General features: G+C 42.6%; 1 protein-coding gene across 10 annotated transcripts in view; it reads right to left on the reverse strand.

Annotated features, from left to right (window-relative positions):
* The window catches only part of ubap2l (ubiquitin associated protein 2-like), an 84,156-nt gene extending 68,188 nt beyond the window's left edge, over positions 1–15,968 (reverse strand). For 6 of the 10 annotated variants that reach the window (XM_045226296.1, XM_045226291.1, XM_045226294.1 and 3 more), the window contains exons 1-3: positions 15,567–15,968; positions 8,793–8,936; positions 164–241 (exon numbers count right to left, since the gene is read on the reverse strand). In XM_045226296.1, the coding sequence (XP_045082231.1) occupies positions 164–241; positions 8,793–8,894 (180 nt within the window). In that variant the 5' untranslated portion in view covers positions 8,895–8,936; positions 15,567–15,968. The remainder of the gene's footprint in view (positions 1–163; positions 242–8,792; positions 8,937–15,566) is intronic. The other 4 variants (XM_045226295.1, XM_045226293.1, XM_045226292.1 and 1 more) reach the window with 2 other exon arrangements.
* Positions 15,969–20,354: the final 4,386 nt, after the last annotated feature.

Genomic DNA, 20,354 nt, shown 5'->3' on the forward strand with positions numbered 1-20,354 from the left:
GACACGTTGTCTGGCGCCACATTTTCCTCAAATGGAAACCCTCAGACAATACTAGATCTCTTTGAAATGTACACCAATGTAACGGACCTCCCTTCAGGCAGCAAAAAAGGTCTAAAAGTGCAGTGGGATGCTACATGTGATGAAGGGCGAGCCATGTTCTCACCTGCTTGACTTTCTCCTCAAAGTCAGCATCATTGTGGTCCGAAATCATCTGCGCGAGTCGGATCTGCTCAGCAGTGGCCTGTGTGGAAAAAGGGTGGAACATCAACTTCTGAGTCACCAAAGTCGTTTAAAAGTGGCTCTTCTGTAAATCTCAATGACAGTCTTATCCACCCATTAAGTATTGATTCGGTACCACCTTTAGCTTTTCACTATCAAACAAACAATAACGGTTCTATTCAATCCGTATCACGGTAGTTTAGAGTTACCGTGTGAGTGAAATTTAAAGGCAATATTCCTGCGTTAGCGGAGACCGCATTCACGGTAAACGCTGCATGACTGCTTAATCAGAAATGACCTTTACATTTCTAACGCACAATCTAACGTTCAGCGACACAGATTGGATAGAGCCCCAAGTCATACAATTCCACAAGTGGGTGATCCTGACAACATAAAATCGTCCAGAACTCTGCCGCCCTGTCAGTCACAAACCTAGTGATGACAGCAAAACACTGCTGGTTTACAAATGTATTCTAAATAAAAAACAGAAATACTTGCATAAGTACTCAGACCCTTTGCTATGAGACTCGAAATTGAGCTCATGTGCATCCTGTTTCCATTGATAATTCTTGAGATGTTTCTACAACTTGGAGTCCACCTGTGGTATATTCAATTGATTGGACATGATTTGGAAAGGCACACACCTGTCTATAAGGTCCCACAGTTGACAGAGCATGTCAGAGCAAAAACCATGCCATGAGGTTGAAGGAATTGTCTGTAGAACTCCAAGACAGGATTGTGTCGAGGCACAGATCTGGGGAAGGGTACCAAAAAAAATTCTGCAGCATTGAAGGTCCCCAAGAACAACGTGGCCTCCATCATTCTTAAATGGAAGCAGTTTGAAACCACCAAGACTCTTCCTAGAGCTTGCCACCTGGCCAATCCGGGGAGAAGGGCCTTGGTCAGGAAGGTGACCAAGAACCCGATGGATACTCTGACAGAGTTCCTCTGTGGAGATGGGAGAACCTTCCAGAAGGACAACCATCTCTGCAGCACTCCACCAATCAAGGTAGTAGCCAGACGGAAGCCACTCCTCAGTAAAAGGCATGACAGCCCGCTTGGAGTTTGCCAAAAGGCACCTAAAGGACTCTCACTCTTGTAGCGTCATACCCAAGAAGACTACAGGCTGTAATCGCTGCCAAAGGTGCTTCAACAAAGTACTGAGTAAAGGGTCTGAATAATTATGTAAATGTCAGTTTTTTTATTTTTAATATATTTGCAAACATTTTTAAAACCCAGTTTTTGCCTTGTCATAATGGGCTATTGTGTGTAGATTGATTTGAAAAAACAACTATTTAGTCCATTTTTAAATAAGGCTGTAACGTAACAAAATGTGGAAAAGGTCAAGGGGTCTGAATACTTTCCGAATGCCTTAAAATGTGTGCGAACTGAAAAAGTATGAGCAAGTATGAGTGTTATGATTTCTAGCCAAAACAAATTTCTGCCGTAGCTATTTAGAATATTTGTGCCGTTTTTTTTCATAGCTGGTAGCTAATCACACAAAGAACCATTTATTTCTGTGCAAAGAACTATAGTCCTATATATACACACACACCAACTCGCATGCAGCAACAGTGAAGTGCTGAAAGATTCATTTTTAGAAGTGCACAGGCATAGAAGTTGGTCGAATTTACCCGAAAGTCTACTAAAGTGTGACTGTCCTTGTTAGTTTGAGCTTGCTCAACCGCTACTAGCAAAAGGGATGTAAGAGACTCATCTCTGTCAGACATGTCTAAGACGGTGCCAAAAGACATGACATGTCAGCTCTGGTTCTAGCTCCTAAGCAACTTCGCAGTATTTTTTGTGTTATTTCTTACATTATTAACCCAGAACGTTTGTGTCATTACATACAGCATGAAATAACTACTGGATATCAGAGAGCCGGTAAATCGCCAGCATTCAGACCAGAAATACTACTTTCCAGAATTGGATCCTTTGTTCATACACCCCAAGGTAATTTAACTTATCCCAGAGGTATTCGGAGTGGACTTCTAGTCCGAATCTGGAGGAGTGCACACCATCCACCGCTTCAAAGTACACTGCTCAAAAAAAATGAAGGGAACACTTAAACACAATGTAACTCCAAGTCAATCACACTTCTGTGAAATCAAACTGTCCACTTAGGAAGCAACACTGATTGACAATACATTTCACATGCTGTTGTGCAAATGGAATAGACAACAGGTGGAAAATATAGGCAATTAGCAAGACACCCCCAATAAAGGACTGGTTTTGCAGGTGGTGACCACAGACCACTTCTCAGTTCCTATGCTTCCTGGCTGATGTTTTGGTCACTTTTGAATGCTGGCGGTGCTTTCACTCTAGCGGTAGCATGAGACGGAGTCTACAACCCACACAAGTGGCTCAGGTAGTGCAGCTCATCCAGGATGGCACATCAATGCGAGCTGTGGCAAGAAGGTTTGCTGTGTCTGTCAGCGTAGTGTCCAGAGCATGGAGGCGCTACCAGGAGACAGGCCAGTACATCAGGAGGCCGTAGGAGGGCAACAACCCAGCAGCAGGACCGCTACCTCCGCCTTTGTGCAAGGAGGAGCAGGAGGAGCACTGCCAGAGCCCTGCAAAATGACCTCCAGCAGGCCACAAATGTGCATGTGTCTGCTCAAACGGTCAGAAACAGACTCCATGAGGGTGGTATGAGGGCCCGACGTCCACAGGTGGGGGGTTGTGCTTACAGCCCAACACCGTGCAGGACGTTTGGCATTTGCCAGAGAACACCAAGATTGGCAAATTCGCCACTGGCGCCCTGTGCTCTTCACAGATGAAAGCAGGTTCACACTGAGCACATGTGACAGACGTGACAGTCTGGAGACGCCGTGGAGAACGTTCTGCTGCCTGCAACATCCTCCAGCATGACCGGTTTGGCGGTGGGTCAGTCATGGTGTGGGGTGGCATTTCTTTGGGGGGCCGCACAGCCCTCCATGTGCTCGCCAGAGGTAGCCTGACTGCCATTAGGTACCGAGATGAGATCCTCAGACCCCTTGTGAGACCATATGCTGGTGCGGTTGGCCCTGGGTTCCTCCTAATGCAAGACAATGCTAGACCTCATGTGGCTGGAGTGTGTCAGCAGTTCCTGCAAGAGGAAGGCATTGATGCTATGGACTGGCCCGCCCGTTCTCCAGACCTGAATCCAATTGAGCACATCTGGGACATCATGTCTCGCTCCATCCACCAACGCCACGTTGCACCACAGACTGTCCAGGAGTCGGCGGACGCTTTAGTCCAGGTCTGGGAGGAGATCCCTCAGGAGACCATCCGTCACCTCATCAGGAGCTTGCCCAGGCGTTGTAGTGAGGTCATACAGGCACGTGGAGGCCACACACACTACTGAGCCTCATTTTGACTTGTTTTAAGGACATTACATCAAAGTTGGATCAGCCTGTAGTGTGGTTTTCCACTTTAATTTTGAGGGTGACTCCAAATCCAGACCTCCATGGGTTGATAAATTTTATTTCCATTGATTCATGTGTGATTTTGTTGTCAGCACATTCAACTATGTAAAGAAGAAAGTATTTCATAAGATTATTTCATCCATTCAGATCTAGGATGTGTTATTTTAGTGTTCCCTTTATTTTTTTTGAGCAGTGTATATTACTCACTAAATGTTCAGCCCCTGGACAATAAAGTAGATGAGCTCAGGGTGAGAATCTCCTTCCAGAGAGACATCTATAATGGCGCCGTAGGAGATGGCTGCCGTTTTACGGGCTCCTAACCAATTGTGCTATCATGTGTGTTTCTTAGCGTTATTTGTAACTTATTTAAACGACAATATTCTTTATTTGGAATTTGGGAGAATTGTTGTCAGTAGTTTCTAGAATAAAAAAAAAAAAGTACAATTTTACCCAAACACATACAGTGGGGAAAAAAAAGTATTTAGTCAGCCACCAATTGTGCAAGTTCTCCCACTTAAAAAGATGAGAGGCCTGTAATTTTCATCATAGGTATACGTCAACTATGACAGACAAATTGAGAAAAAAAATCCTGAAAATCACATTGTAGGATTTTTTATGAATTTATTTGCAAATTATGGTGGAAAATAAGTATTTGGTCACCTACAAACAAGCAAGATTTCTGGCTCTCACAGACCTGTAACTTCTTCTTTAAGAGGTTCCTCTGTCCTCCACTCGTTACCTGTATTAATGGCACCTGTTTGAACTTGTTATCAGTATAAAAGACACCTGTCCACAACCTCAAACAGTCACACTCCAAACTCCACTATGGCCAAGACCAAAGAGCTGTCAAAGGACACCAGAAACAAAATTGTAGACCTGCACCAGGCTGGGAAGACTGAATCTGCAATAGGTAAGCAGCTTGGTTTGAAGAAATCAACTGTGGGAGCAATTATTAGGAAATGGAAGACATACAAGACCACTGATAATCTCCCTCGATCTGGGGCTCCACGCAAGTTCTCACCCCATGGGGTCAAAATGGTCACAAGAACGGTGAGCAAAAATCCCAGAACCACACGGGGGGACCTAGTGAATGACCTGCAGAGAGCTGGGACCAAAGTAACAAAGCCTACCATCAGTAACACACTACGCCGCCAGGGACTCAAATCCTGCAGTGCCAGACGTCTCCCCCTGCTTAAGCCAATACATGTCCAGGCCCGTCTGAAGTTTGCTAGAGTGCATTTGGATGATCCAGAAGAGGATTGGGAGAATGTCATATGGTCAGATGAAACCAACATATAACTTTTTGGTAAAAACTCAACTCGTTGTGTTTGGAGGACAAAGAATGCTGAGTTGCATCCAAAGAACACCATACCTACTGTGAAGCATGGGGGTGGAAACATCATGCTTTGGGGCTGTTTTTCTGCAAAGGGACCAGGACGACTGATCCGTGTAAAGGAAAGAATGAATGGGTCCATGTATCGTGAGATTTTGAGTGAAAACCTCCTTCCATCAGCAAGGGCATTGAAGATGAAACGTGGCTGGGTCTTTCAGCATGACAATGATCCCAAACACACCGCCCGGGCAACGAAGGAGTGGCTTCGTAAGAAGCATTTCAAGGTCCTGGAGTGGCCTAGCCAGTCTCCAGATCTCAACCCCATAGAAAATCTTTGGAGGGAGTTGAAAGTCCATGTTGCCCAGCGACAGCCCCAAAACATCACTGCTCTAGAGGAGATCTGCATGGAGGAATGGGCCAAAATACCAGAAACAGTGTGTGATGACTTGTGTCATTGCCAACAAAGGGTATATAACAAAGTATTTCTTTCATTTTGTCTGTCAAAGTTGACGTGTACCTATGATGAAAATTACAGGCCTCTCATCTTTTTAAGTGGGAGAACTAGCACAATTGGTGGCTAACTAAATACTTTTTTCCCCCACTGTACCTATAAATAGTAAAATCAGAGAAACTGATAATTGTGCAGTGGTCACTTAATTTTTTTCCAGAGCTGTATGTATGTATGTATGTATGTATGTATATATATATATATATATATATATATATCTCTCTCACACACACACACACAGTATTCTAGTCAAAGCCACTCCGACATTGCTCGTCCTAATATTTATATATTTCTTAATTCCAGTCTTTTACTTTGAGGTGTGCATTGTTGGGAATTGTTAGATATTACTGCACTGTTGGAGCTAGGGACACAAGCATTTCCCTACACCCGCAATAACATCTGCTAAATATGTGTATGTGACCAATACAATTTAATTTAACATGTGTCTCACTCAAGGCAGTCAAATATGAGGGTACATTGCACTTTATTGAACACCCCCCAAAAAATTTTAACTTTGTAATTTCTTAATATATATTTTTAAAAAAGTCTGCTCCTAAATGTGCTCGTTGTAAAAAAATTAAAAAAGGTCAGCGGATAGCCCCGAATTTGCATGTCCCATGTAATGTAGCCTTAGTGGTAACAATGAGTCAAAAATCCACTGAGATGCTGACCCCACCGCTCGCGTTACGTTCATGAGCGTTGCAAAATAAAATGTACACATACATGTTATTCAATAATTTCATCCAAACTGCTCTTGAGCGTCTGCGTAGCCAGGATCTAAAATAGAACTCTGTTCTATTTTTGACACTTGTTGCGCTGCAAGTTCCGCCTCTCCCATCTCGTCATTGGTTTTTAGGAGCATATATCCCAGCTTCCAATTGGCTCATTCATCCCCTCTCCTCCCACTTTAACTATTCCCCAGGTCATTGTTGTAAAAGAGAACATGTTCTCAGTCATCTTACCTGGTAAAATATGGGTCAATAAAATGTTATTTTACACTGAACAAAAATAAAACGCAACATGCTACAATTTCAAAGGTTTTACTGCGTTACAGTTCATATAAGGAAATCAGTCAATTGAAATAAATCAATTAGGCCTTAATCTATTGATTTCACATGACTGGGAATGAAGATACGCATATGTTGGTCACAGATACCTTAAAATAAAAGGTAGGGGCATGGATCAGAAAACCGGTCAGTATCTGGTGTGACCATCATGCAGCGCAACATCTCCATTGCATAAAGTTGATCTGGCTGTTGATTGTGGCCTGTGGAATATTGCCCCACTCCTCTTCAATGGTTGTGCGAAGTTGCTGGATATAGGCTGGAACTGGAACACGCTGTCGTACACGTCAATCCAGAGCCTCCCAAACATGCTCAATGGGTGACGCGTCTGGTGAGTATGCAGTCCATGTAAGAACTTTGACATTTTCAGCTTCCAGGAATTTTGTACAGATCCTTGCGACATGGGCCGTGCATTATCATGCTGAAACATGAGGTGATGGCGGCGGATGAATGACACAACAATGGGCCTCAGGATCTCGTCACGGTATCTCTATGCATTCAAATTGCCATAGATTAAATGCAATTGTGTTCGTTGTCCGTAGCTTATGCCTGCCCATACCATAACCCCGCCACCACCATGGGGCACTCTGTTCACAACGTTGACATCAGGAAACCGCTCACCCACACAACGCCATACACGCTGTGTGCCATCTGCCCAGTACAGTTGAAACCGGGATTAATCCATGAAGAGCACACTTCTCCAGTGTGCCAGTGGCCATCGAAGGTGAGCATTTGCCCACTGAAAAAGGTTACGACGCCGAACTGCAGTCAGGTCAAGACCCTGATGAGAACGATGAGCACGCAGATAAGCTTCCCCGAGACGGTTTCTGACAGTTTGTGCAGAAATTATCATCTTGTGCAAACCTACAGTTTCATCATCTGTCCAGCTGGCTGGTCTCAGACGATCCCGCAGGTGAAGAAGCCAGATGTAAAGGTCCTGGGCTGGCGTGGGTATATATGTGGTCTGCGGTTGTGAGGCCGGTTGGATGTACTGCCAAATTCTCTTAAACGACGTTCTAGGCGGCTTATGGTAGAGAAATTAACATTACATTCTCTGGCAACAACTCTGGTGGACATTCCTGCGGTCAGCATGCCAATTGCACACTCCCTCAAAACTTGAGACAGCTGTGGCATTGTGTTGTGTGACAAAACTGCACATTTTAGAGTGGCCTTTTATTGTCCCCAGCACCTGTGTAATGATCATGCGGTTTATTCAGCTTCTTGATATGAAGCTGTCATGTGGATGGATTATTTTGACAAAGGAAAAATGCTCACTAACAGGTATATAAACAAATTAGAGAAATAAGCTTTTTGTGAGTATGGAACATTTCTGGGATATTTTATTTTAGCTCATGAAACATGGGACCAACACTTTACATGTTGTGTTTTTCGTTTTTGTTCAGTATACTGATCATATAGGCCTAGGCGATATCCAAAACTACTAACAAAACAATGAATTCATACATTTTCAGTAATAAAAAAGTGTAAAGTCATGTCCTTCTACACACAATATCACAACACATTTATCAAATTTACCTCCCAGATTTAAAAAAGTATTCAATAATTTTGCTGTGTATTTCAGATGGAACCAAGGCATTAGAATGTACCAGAGGCCACCAAAATATAGGTCGGGCGGCAAAATAAATGTTTAACCGAGGGGAGGCCTGGCTGGCTACTTTTTCTATTTGGCTGGCTACTCCAGGTACCTGTGGAAAACACTGAGAACTACTTCCAACTAAGGCGTTGCACCATGAAAATTAAAGCATCTGCTGTTGGGTCAGTGGGTGCACCCGAAATGGCACCCTATTCCCTAAAATGGTGCACTACTTTTGACTAGGGCTGTATTGCAATGTTTTTTCCATGGCAAAAATGAAAACACGAAGCAGACCAGTCTCTTTGGTCCTTTAAAAACATGCTGTATGTAAAATATTGTGTGCTATTGATTGGATGACAACATGTTTGTTTCCAACTTTAGGGCTGTTTTCCTAAAGAAGTTAAATCTGCTTCGTGTTGTGTTTCCTTGCATGATACTAATGCGTATCGCAATACTGGTTTCGTCCCGGCCCTACTTTTGACCACAGGGCTCTGGTCAAAAGTAGTGCACTACAGGAAATAGGGTGCCATGTGGGACACACCCAAATGTAAAACCTTCCAGAACCACTTCCAAGTTGTTTCACCATGAAAACCAATGCATCAGCTGTTGAGTCAGTGTGTGTGGTGACTAAGTGCATGACATCCTGTGTGAGCAGCAGGGCACCAACCTGAGGCCTCTGCTTGTGCTGTGTCTGGCTCTGTGTCTGGCCTGTCTGCGTCTGCTGCTCCCAGCTACCTCGGGCTCGGTTTCCGCCCACCGACGTCATCATTTACAGTATATACAAATAACAGTATTTACAAAGGAATAACACCTGCAAAAGAAAAGTGCGAGAGTGAGGTTCTGTGGCAATAGAAGGGGGTCCATGGTCCCCCCAGTTAACATATATGTAGGACTAAGAAGCTCAGTTCTGGTGACTTTTTAAAAAGACATTCTACTCCAAAATGAATTAAAATAAAATGATGCTGACGCCATCTAAAACATGATTTCCATCTCCAGAAATGAGCCCAATAAGATTGGTAAAATTATCTTAATATATTGGACCATGCATATACAGTGGGGAGAACAAGTATTTGATACACTGCCGATTTTGCAGGTTTTCCTACTTACAAAGCATGTAGAGGTCTGTAATTTTTATCATAGGTACACTTCAACTGTGAGAGACGGAATCTAAATCAAAAATCCAGAAAATCACATTGTATGATTTTTAAGTAATTAATTTGCATTTTATTGCATGACATAAGTATTTGATCACCTACCAACCAGTAAGAATTCCAGCTCTCACAGACCTGTTAGTTTTTCTTTAAGAAGCCCTCCTGTTCTCGAGTCATTACCTGTATTAACTGCACCTGTTTGAACTCGTTACCTGTATAAAAGACACCTGTCCACACACTCAATCAAACAGACTCCAACCTCTCCACAATGGCCAAGACCAGAGAGCCGTGTAAGGACATCAGGGATAAAATTGTAGACCTGCACAAGGCTGGGATGGGCTACAGGACAATAGGCAAGCAGCTTGGTGAGAAGGCAACAACTGTTGGCGCAATTATTAGAAAATGGAAGAAGTTCAAGATGACGGTCAATCACCCTCTGTCTGGGGCTCCATGCAAGATCTCACCTCGTGGGGCATCAATGATCATGAGGAAGGTGAGGGATCAGCCCAGAACTACACTGCAGGACCTGGTCAATGACCTGAAGAGAGCTGGGACCACAGTCTCAAAGAAAACCATTAGTAACACACTACGCCGTCATGGATTAAAATCCTGCAGCGCACGCAAGGTCCCCCTGCTCAAGCCAGCGCATGTCCAGGCCCGTCTGAAGTTTGCCAATGACCATCTGGATGATCCAGAGGAGGAATGGGAGAAGGTCATGTGGTCTGATGAGACAAAAATAGAGCTTTTTGGTCTAAACTCCACTCGCCGTGTTTGGAGGAAGAAGAAGGATGAGTACAACCCCAAGAACACCATCCCAACCGTGAAGCATGGAGGTGGAAACATCATTCTTTGGGGATGCTTTTCTGCCAAGGGGACAGGACGACTGCACCGTATTGAGGGGAGGATGGATGGGGCCAGGTATCGCAAGATCTTGGCCAACAACCTCCTTCCCTCAGTAAGAGCATTGAAGATGGGTCGTGGCTGGGTCTTCCAGCATGACAACGACCCGGAAACACACAGCCAGGGCAACTAAGGAGTGGCTCCGTAAGAAGCATCTCAAGGTCCTGGAGTGGCCTAGCCAGTCTCCAGACCTGAACCCAATAGAAAATCTTTGGAGGGAGCTGAAAGTCCGTATTGCCCAGCGACAGCCCCGAAACCTGAAGGATCTGGAGAAGGTCTGTATGGAGGAGTGGGCCAAAATCCCTGCTGCAGTGTGTGCAAACCTGGTCAAGACCTACAGGAAACGTATGATCTCTGTAATTGCAAACAAAGGTTTCTGTACCAAATATTAAGTTCTGCTTTTCTGATGTATCAAATACTTATGTCATGCAATAAAATGCAAATTAATTACTTAAAAATCATACAATGTGATTTTCTGGATTTTTGTTTTAGATTCCGTCTCTCACAGTTGAAGTGTACCTATGATAAAAATTACAGACCTCTACATGCTTTGTAAGTAGGAAAACCTGCAAAATCGGCAGTGTATCAAATACTTGTTCTCCCCACTGTAGCTTATATTATCAGGTATGCCATTAGCAATAAACATTATCACATGTAGTCAAAATGATGCAGCATAGTGGCTATAAATAAATAGGCTGAAGCATGGGGTTGCCTATCTGCATTTACCCCATTGGGCTAATCATTAGCTAGATCCCAAAAGTACATATTTTAACTAGTCAGCATCCTATTGATTAATTGTATGTCCCAAAAAACTTGCATAAACAGTGAATATAATGTAAGCCTAACTCTTAGGGTAACTTGGGGTAATCAACCACACAGGGTAACACACATCCTGCCTATACTTCTCACAGAAACCACTTAATGTCAACCCCCCCCAAAAAAAACAAACAAAACAAAAAAAAACGTTCCCTGGTTGCCACTAAAAATGTAATTAGTCTCATCACAATAAGTCACTCCACACTCAATTTAAGTCACCTTTCAGGTAGGGTAACCCTACAATTTACCCGTGTTGCATTTAGCCCCACTCTCCCCTATGCACTCACAGCTACTTGCAGAGTGGTAAGGTGCTTAAAACTCCGGTTTTAAAATTGTGCAGTTTACGCATATTTAGGAGTTGAGAAATAAATAAAGTAGGAAAATAAAACTAGGATTGCCCTCTTTTTAACAAAGGCCATTAAAACTGTCGTTTCCCCGCGCTAGCAAGAATTGTTGTGCATTGACTGCTTGTCAGAATGCAGGTTTCCCTCCCTTTGGCACTCATATGCGCCTCGAGAGGAATATTTATCTCGCACTGAACACACAAGCAGATTAGGTAAATAGATTAACTATTTGACTATGGGGTTGTCTGATTTTTCTGTTCATAACTCGTTTTGTTTGTAGAGAAAAAGTAAATGTGGACTGTTCTAGCATCTTCAGTGCGCCTTAACCAAAATATTTTATATTTCTTTGGCGTGGCGGCTATGATTTTTCTGTGGCGCAGAGCCACACTTAAATGACTGCAGCGTAAACACTTGTAAGACCAGGGTTACTTATGAAAATCTTTGGTAAGACTGCTTATGGCAGTATTGCAGTTCTTGAGAATCAGTGGCTTAATTAACATATAAATTAATGTGCCCTGGTACTAATCTTGAAATAACAATTCTGATTTTCAATAGCAATTGTTAATGCTCATCTTTTACACGATGGTTGGGGAGCAAATAGACTAGCTAGCTAGCTAGCTAGCTAATCAGTATCCAAAAAAAAACACAGGATTTAACCCGGGAACTAGGATAATGCATAGCTAATAATTTAGTAAAGGCCCTGGACCTAGTTTCCCAAAAATGTCTTAAGGCTAAGTTCCTCGTTAAAACCTTCGTAGGAGCATCATTAAATATCTGAGCGTTTTCCCAAAACCAACGTTATTAACGTTGCACTTGAAAACACTGAATCTAACTCCTGCCTCAGACCACTCGTAGAACAGCTAAGTGGATCGTCAGATGCTTTTCTGCCCTCCCGTGTCACTTAAGACACAGATGTCCGCTAAACACATGGTTGAGTCGTCTCTCTGTGACCGCCGATAACTTCAGAACAAAAGTTGACTACAGATACGAAGTTGCCATTGTCTTTGTAATTGATACAAACAAGCGACGTATAAAAATGCTTCAAACGAAAACCAAGATGACTGCAATAAAATAAACAGTAGGATAGGTGTTCTCAATCACATTGAAACACATTTAACATTCAATTTGCTAAATGTAGGCTACCATCTATAATTTGTCAAAATATATTTAATGATGTGTAGCCTAACATGCACAATGTGCCAAATTGGTGATTTAGTGCATTTTTATTGGGTAAGCATTAGAATAAGCCGCCTCAATATTTGCAGCTGTAGGTGGTAATCTCTCTAGGCGCTGACCCGTCGTCAATATCATGAAATAATTATAAAGTTAAAGAAAATATTTGAATGGAGAAAGCTGATCTGAGCAACGCTCCCTTTCTTTCGATCCTATCAGTATCGCCATGCTCCAACGATGCACTTAGTGACCATTCTCTCTGCGTGGTGTTTTAGGAAACACATTACATCTGCGGCCGTTGTAGGAAAGATGCACTGTTAAAACACTCATAAACCTAAAATCCATCACTATGGGGAAACCAGGCCCTGGATATGTCGACCATTTATTGTCGAAGTTGACAGATGTTTAGGTGGCAGCTAGAAACCCCATCCAAAGGGTGGCAGCCACAAAGTCAGAATTAGCTATAATTGTAAAAAGTTCAGATTTTTTTGTTGTTGCTTTTTGGTCTTAATTTAACCTTTTAAATGTAACTACGTTCAAATGTAACTCGATCAAAACATCTGCCCCCACCACTGTGAACTTCACACAGAGCTCTAGCTTGGCTTCCTGAACTCGTTAGGAACTCAACTTTCATCTCCAATTAATCTTGTCCATCTATGACAAACAGAAAGTGTTTTGTTTAAAATCTTTGAATGATTTTGGATTAATGACTATAAAAATCGATCTCTGAATGTGCTATAGTGATGAAACCACTCTCTCCTGCTGTGCTACGATGTAAGGATTACAGGCATGTGCATTGTCAGTGGCTGTGACGTAGTTTTATTTTCATGACAAATCAAAACTCATTCTCATTTTACATTTACATTTTAGTCATTTGGCAGACGCTCTTATCCAGAGCGACTTACAGTTAGTGAATACATATTTTTTTATACTGGCCCCCCGTGGGAAACGAACCCACAACCCTGGCGTTGCAAACGCCATGCTCTATCAACTGAGCTACATCCCTGCCGGCCATTCCCTCCCCTACCCTGGACGACGCTGGGCCAATTGTGCGCCGCCCATGAGTCTCCCGGTCGCGGCCGGCGGCGACAGAGCCTGGATTCGAACCAGGATCTCTAGTGGCACAGTTAGCACTGCGATGCAGTGCCTTAGACCACTGCGCCACTCTCATGGCTCTCTTGTCCCTCTGCTGCATATGGTGAGCAATATGTTTAGGACATCAAACAGCCATAAATATACACTGAACAAAAATATAAAATGCAACATGTAAAGTGTTGGTCCAATGTTTCCTATGCACAAAAAGCGTATCTCTCAAATGTTGTACACAAATGTTTACAACTCTTTTAGTGAGCATTTCTTCTTTGCCAAGATAATCCATCCACCTGACAGGTGTGGCATATCCACAAACTGATTAAACGGCATGATCATTACACAGGTGCACCTTGTGCTGGGGATAATAAAAGGCCTCTCTAAAATGTGCAGTTGTGTCACACAACGCCACAGATGTCTCAAGTTGAGGGAGTGTGCAATTGGCATGTGGACTGCAGGAATGTCCAACAGAGCTTTTGCCAGCAAATTGAATGTTCATTTCTCTACCATAAGCTGCCTACAATGTAATTTTAGAGACTTTGGCAGTATGTCCAACCAGCCACACAAGTGCTACCACGTGTAACCACGCCACCCCAGGACCTCCACATCCTGCTTCTTCACCTGCGGGATAGTCTGAGTGGGGTGATGAGGAGTATTTATGTCTGTATAATGCCCTTTTGTGGGGAAAAACTCATTCTGATTGGCTGGGCCTGGCTCCCCAGTGGCTGGGCCTATGCCTTCCCAGGTCACCCATGGCTGCGCCCCTGCCCAGTCATGTGAAAACCATAAATTAGGGCCTAATGAATTTATTTCAATTGACTGATTTCCTTCTATGAACTAACTCAGTAAAATCTTTGAAATTGTTGAATGTTGCGTTTATATTTTTGTTCAGTATAGAATCGTGAGAAAAGTAATACATATCGTATCGGCACCTAAGTATCGTGATAATGTATCATGAGGTCCCTGGCAATTCCCAGCCCTAATTTTCATCAGTGAAATTCACGGGGTTTATGACTTTGTGGCTGTGGTAACGACCCATCCAAAGAGATGGTTAACTAGCTAACATTAACTCATTTTAAACAATTTGGTTGTAGCCAAGTTAGCTAATTGACCAATTAACGGCATCTACCTAGCTAGGTTGCTAACTAGTTAACTTTACTTGGGTAACGTTAAATAATACCTAGCTTTAGTATATGCAAATAATGGTCTGATGAAATGGGAGTTCGCTAACGTTCGCTAGCTAATTGAGATCAGGCAAATTACGTTTGTCACACATTTGCTGGGATTCTAGCTAACTAACAAGATAACTACTAGGTACCTTGCTAGCTAACTTAGCATAGATTTGAATGGTGTCTACTAGCGAACGACAACACACACAAACGATACAACTCGATTTGACATTCTCAACATTTTAATTTAGCTGACGTTAGCGAGCTAGCTAACTATTAGTGTCTTTGGCTTCACTATGCTAGCTAACGTTACATAAACTCCATGAATATGATTTCACTAGCTAGCCAACGTCAGATCTTTCAATAAATATAATTTGTTAAGTAAACATTATTTACTAACATTTAGCTAGCTAAGATGGTAGGTCATTTTTAGGAGACATCCAGCTAGCTTTGTCGATGAGATTCCGTTCTCAACCTCATGGCGAAGATAAGACTTACTAACAGCCAGCACTGCAGCTAGCTGACTAAATTGTTGTTCTCAACCACTCAAATCATCACCGTTAGCCTAACTGGTCAACATGTTCCATCGTACCGCATGTTACTGAGCCCACAAACGTATAGGCCGCACATTCACGTGGTAACTAACGCACAAATCACATTACAAATTGCACTATGCATAACCAACGCACACATTTGGAAACGCTACCGATGTGTTCTCGTATATACACACACACGACACCGAGGCTCTAGGTAGGCCCGTAGGCCCAAAATAATGAAAATAAATAAACGATATACTGACCAGAAACCCAATTGAATGTCTGATATTCTGCAACACAACCAACCAAGCGGTCTCTCTGTCGACCTCCAAGTCGGATTTCGACGATATGAAAACCCTAGAATAATAGTTAGCTATATGCGGAATTATGCCGAACCGACTCGCGCAGACAATAAGTGAGGGACTTTGAATTTACCTGTTTCTTTTCCACTCTGACGCTACATATAGCTCCGTCATGTGGTTGACAGGGCGCTTAAAGGAAACTAGACCCTCGACACGTGATCACCCACCTCTAAAAACTGCAATAAAATAAATAAACAAACTTTAAATATTTAGTGATTTCCTATCCTAGATTGTATGATTTGTCTGATTGACTGCGTGTTTAGCAGGACCACTATAACGGTAGGAATACATGTTCCTAGCTATAAGGTGCACTACAGTGACAGTAATGGTGTGTCTCCGGAGTGTACCAGGCAGTGGAGGAAGGGGAGGACCATCCTCTACAGTGAATTTCATAAAAATTTAAATTATAAAACATTTAGAAGTTATCCTTTTTAGATAAAAATATACTAAATATAATCACGTCACCAAATAACTGATTAAAACACACTATTATGCAAATAAGGTCTACAGTAGCATCAACAGCACTCTGTAGGGTAGCACCATGGTGTAGCCAGAGGACAGCTAGCTTCCGTTCTCTTCTGGGTACATTGACTTCAATACAAAACCTAGGAGGCTCATGGTTCTCACCCCATTCCATAGACTTACACAGTAATCATGACAACTTCCATAGGATGTCCTCCAGCCTATCAGAGAACTTGCAGCATGAACTGACATGTTGTCCACCCAATCAAATGATCAGATAATTAATCTAGTACTAAAAGCATAAACTACAGCTACCTAGCACTGCAGTGAATACAATGTGGTGAGTAGTTGACTCAAAGCTAGAGAAAGACAATAGTTGAACAGTTTTGAACAAACTAATTTCTTCCAAAATGAAGGAGAACCAAGTGAGGAATAGAGAGAGATTTCCAAAAAAATAAATCACTTTCAGTTTCACTTACGTAGCTAGCAAATGCAGCCAGCTAGTTTAGCCTACTGAAACACCCTGCTCAAACAGAGGTATGCTATGTTAGCTAGCTGGCTATGACTTTCCAACACAACACTGGAACTCTTCCAAGTAAAGGTAAGATTTTGGTATTACTCATTTATTGCCACAGGAGCCCGCCGGTGTAACTGCTTACTGACTGTACACTAACGTTACTGCATGATTGTAGTGGGTTTACTAACGTGTTAGTTCTATTAGCTATGCTGACTATGACGTTACTTTAGCTAATATGGTGACAACGATGTAGGCTGAGCTAATATGGTGACAACGATGTAGGCTGTGTGTAGCGGTTTGGTTTGGAAAGGTTATTTCGCCTGGTCACATACAGTTGAAGTCGGAAGTTTACATACACCTTAGCCAAATACATTTAAACTCAGTTTTTCATAATTCCTGACATTTAATCCTAGTAAAACTTCACTGTCTTAGGTCAGTTAGGATCACCACTTTATTTTAAGAATGTGAAATGTCAGAATAATAGTAGAGAGAATGATTTATTTCAGCTTCTATTTCTTTCATCACATTCCCAGTGGGTCAGAAGTTTACATACACTCAATTAGTATTTGGTAGCATTGCCTTTAAATTGTTTAACTTGGGTCAAACGTTTTGGGTAGCCTTCCACAAGCTTCCCACAATAAGTTGGGTGAATGTTGTACCATTCCTCCTGACAGAGCTGGTGTAACTATGTCAGGTTTGTAGGCCTCCTTGCTTGCACACGCTTTTTCAGTTCTGCCCACAAATGTTCTATAGGATTGAGGTCAGAGCTTTGTGATGGCCACTCCAATTCATTGACTTTGTTGTCCTTAAGCCATTTTGCCACAATTTTGAAAGTATGCTTGGGGTCATTGTCCATTTGGAAGACCCATTTGCGACCAAGCTTTAAATTCCTGACTGATGTCTTGAGATGTTGCTTCAATATATCCACATAATTTTCCTTCCTCATGATGCCATCTATTTTGTGAAGTGCACCATTCCCTCCTGCAGCAAAGCACCCCCACAGCATGATGCTGCCACCCCCGTGCTTCACGGTTGGGATGGTGTTCTTCGGCTTGCAAGCATTCCCCTTTTTCCTCCAAACATAACGATGGTCATTATGGCCAAACAGTTCTATTTTTGTTTCATCAGACCAGAGGGCATTTCTCCAAAAAGTACAATCTTTGTCCCCATGTGCAGTTGCAAACCGTAGTCTGGCTTTTTTATGGCGGTTTTGGAGCAGTGGCTTCTTCCTTGCTGAGCGGCCTTTCAGGTTATGTCGATATAGGACTTGTTTTACTGTGGATATAGATACTTTTGTACCCGTTTCCTCCAGCATCTTCACAAGGTCCTTTGCTGTTGTTCTGGGATTGATTTGCGCACCAAACTACGTTAATCTCTAGGAGACAGAACGCGTCTCCTTCCTGAGCAGTATGACAGCTGCGTGGTCCCATGGTGTTTATACTTGCGTACTATTGTTTGTACAGATGAATGTGGTAACTTCAGGCATTTGGAAATTGCTCCCAAGGATGAACCAGACTTGTGGAGGTCTACAATCTTTTTTGGCTGATTTATTTTGATTTTCCCATGATGTCAAGCAAATAGGCACTGAGTTTGAAGGTAGGCCTTGAAATACATCCACACCTCCAATTGAATCAAATGATGTCAATTAGCCTATCAGAAGCTTCTAAAGCCATGACATCATTTTCTGGAATTTTCCAAGCTGTTTAAAGGCACAGTCAACTTAGTGCATGTAAACTTCTGACCCACTGGAATTGTGATAGTGAATTATAAGTGAAATAATATGTCTATAAACAATTGTTGGAAAAATTACTTGTGTCATGCACAAAGTAGATGTCCTAACCGACTTGCCAAAACTAGTTAGTTAACAAGAAATTTGTGGAGTGGTTGAAAAACAAGTTTTAATGACTCCAACCTAAGTGTACGTAAACTTCCGACTTCAACTGTACAACTGATGTGTTGTGCATTGAAGTCCACAAGCGAAGGGAAGAGGTGAGAGGAGGAGAGAGCATGAATGCGAGAAGGAATACAACGTGGCTGCTATGAAAGTGAACTGTTTATTCATGATCAGGGGTGTATTCATTCCACTGATACTGTTGAAAAAGTTTCTTAAACGGAAACATACCTGAATTTGACCAATAGAAACTCTCGTTTGCAACTGTTGGACTAATGATTACACCCTATTTCAGCTAGATGCAGGCAAGAGTGTGCAAGGCGGTACTGAATGTCACTGTCTGTCCATGTGTCACTGTCTGTCACCTCAAATTTGTCTCTCGACCTGTGTGCACCTATGTTGTACACTTTCATTCATAGGCTAGGTTGTAGAAACCTCATAATGAGTATTTGGAAAATTTGAGTATCATGTAGTAGCCTAAACCTATCGCTGTTACATTGAACTGGGTGAATGGAATATGAATGAGAGTCATCCAATATGCTGTAATAGAAATAAGGCCATGCTCATGAAAATAAAGTGTCCTCCCTTAAAACGGCACTGACCGCCACTGGTGCCAGGTGACCTAAAATAATCTAATCAAAAAGTCATTATTGTCATAACAGTCGCCCTGAATGCTATTAAGACTAGATGGCAATTCTCTTGAAAACCTATTGCATTGAAAAGGGACCACTGTCCAATTCACAATATGTGATGAGTTGTGTTAATGCTTTGAATGTTGTGCAAGGTAATGAAGATGCTAATTCTGATAAGCATTCAAGAGCTAGATGTGTTATTACATACAGTATGTGTTATTACATACAGCCGGAAATAACTTTTGGATATCAGAGCGGCAGTAACTCACCAGCATTACGACCAGGAATACGACTTTCCCGAATTGGATCCTTTGTTCATACCCCCAGGGCAATTGAACTTATCCCAGAGGCTGCTCCAAGACACCGCCGGCGGAGAAGAGGTATTCGGAGTGGATTTCTAGTCCGACTCAGGAGGCGTGCACACCATCTACCGCTTCCGAGTTTATTACTAGCTAATGTTCAGTCTCTGGACAATAAAGTAGACGAGCTGAGGGCGAGGATCTCCTTCGAGAGAGACATCAGGGACAGTAACATATTCTGTTTCACGGAAGCTTGGCTCTCTCGGGATATACTGTCCCATCCGTACAGCCAGCTGGGTTCTCAGTACATCGCGCAGACAGGAATAAATAACTCTCCAGGAAGAAGAAGGGCGGTGGTGTACGTTTCGTGATTAACTACTCATGGTGTGATTGTGATAACATACAGAAACTTAAGTCCTTTTGTTCATCTGACCTAGAATACCTCAAAATCAAATGCAGACCGTATTACCTCCCAAGAGAATTATCTTCGGTTATAGTCACAGCCGTGCATATACCACATATCCTGAGGCCTCATTTATTGTAGCTGGGGATTTTAACAAAGCAAATTTGAGGAAAACGCTACCGAAGTTCTATCAACACATTGACTGTAGTACTCGCTCTGGTAAAAACACTCGAACACTGCTACTCCCCCTTTCGAGATGCCTACAAGGCCCTCCCCCGCCCTCCCTTCTGCAAATCAGATCACGACTCCATTTTGCTCCTCCATTCCTATAGGCAGAAACTCAAACAGGAAGTACCCGTGCTAAGGTCTATTCACCGCTGGTCTGACCAATCCATGCTTCAAGATTGTTTTGATCACACAGACTAGGATATGTTCCGGGTAGCCTCTGAGAATAACATTGAGGTATACACGGGCACGGTGACTGA

Source organism: Coregonus clupeaformis, chromosome 17, assembly GCF_020615455.1.
Source record: "Coregonus clupeaformis isolate EN_2021a chromosome 17, ASM2061545v1, whole genome shotgun sequence".
Lineage (NCBI taxonomy): Eukaryota > Metazoa > Chordata > Actinopteri > Salmoniformes > Salmonidae > Coregonus > Coregonus clupeaformis.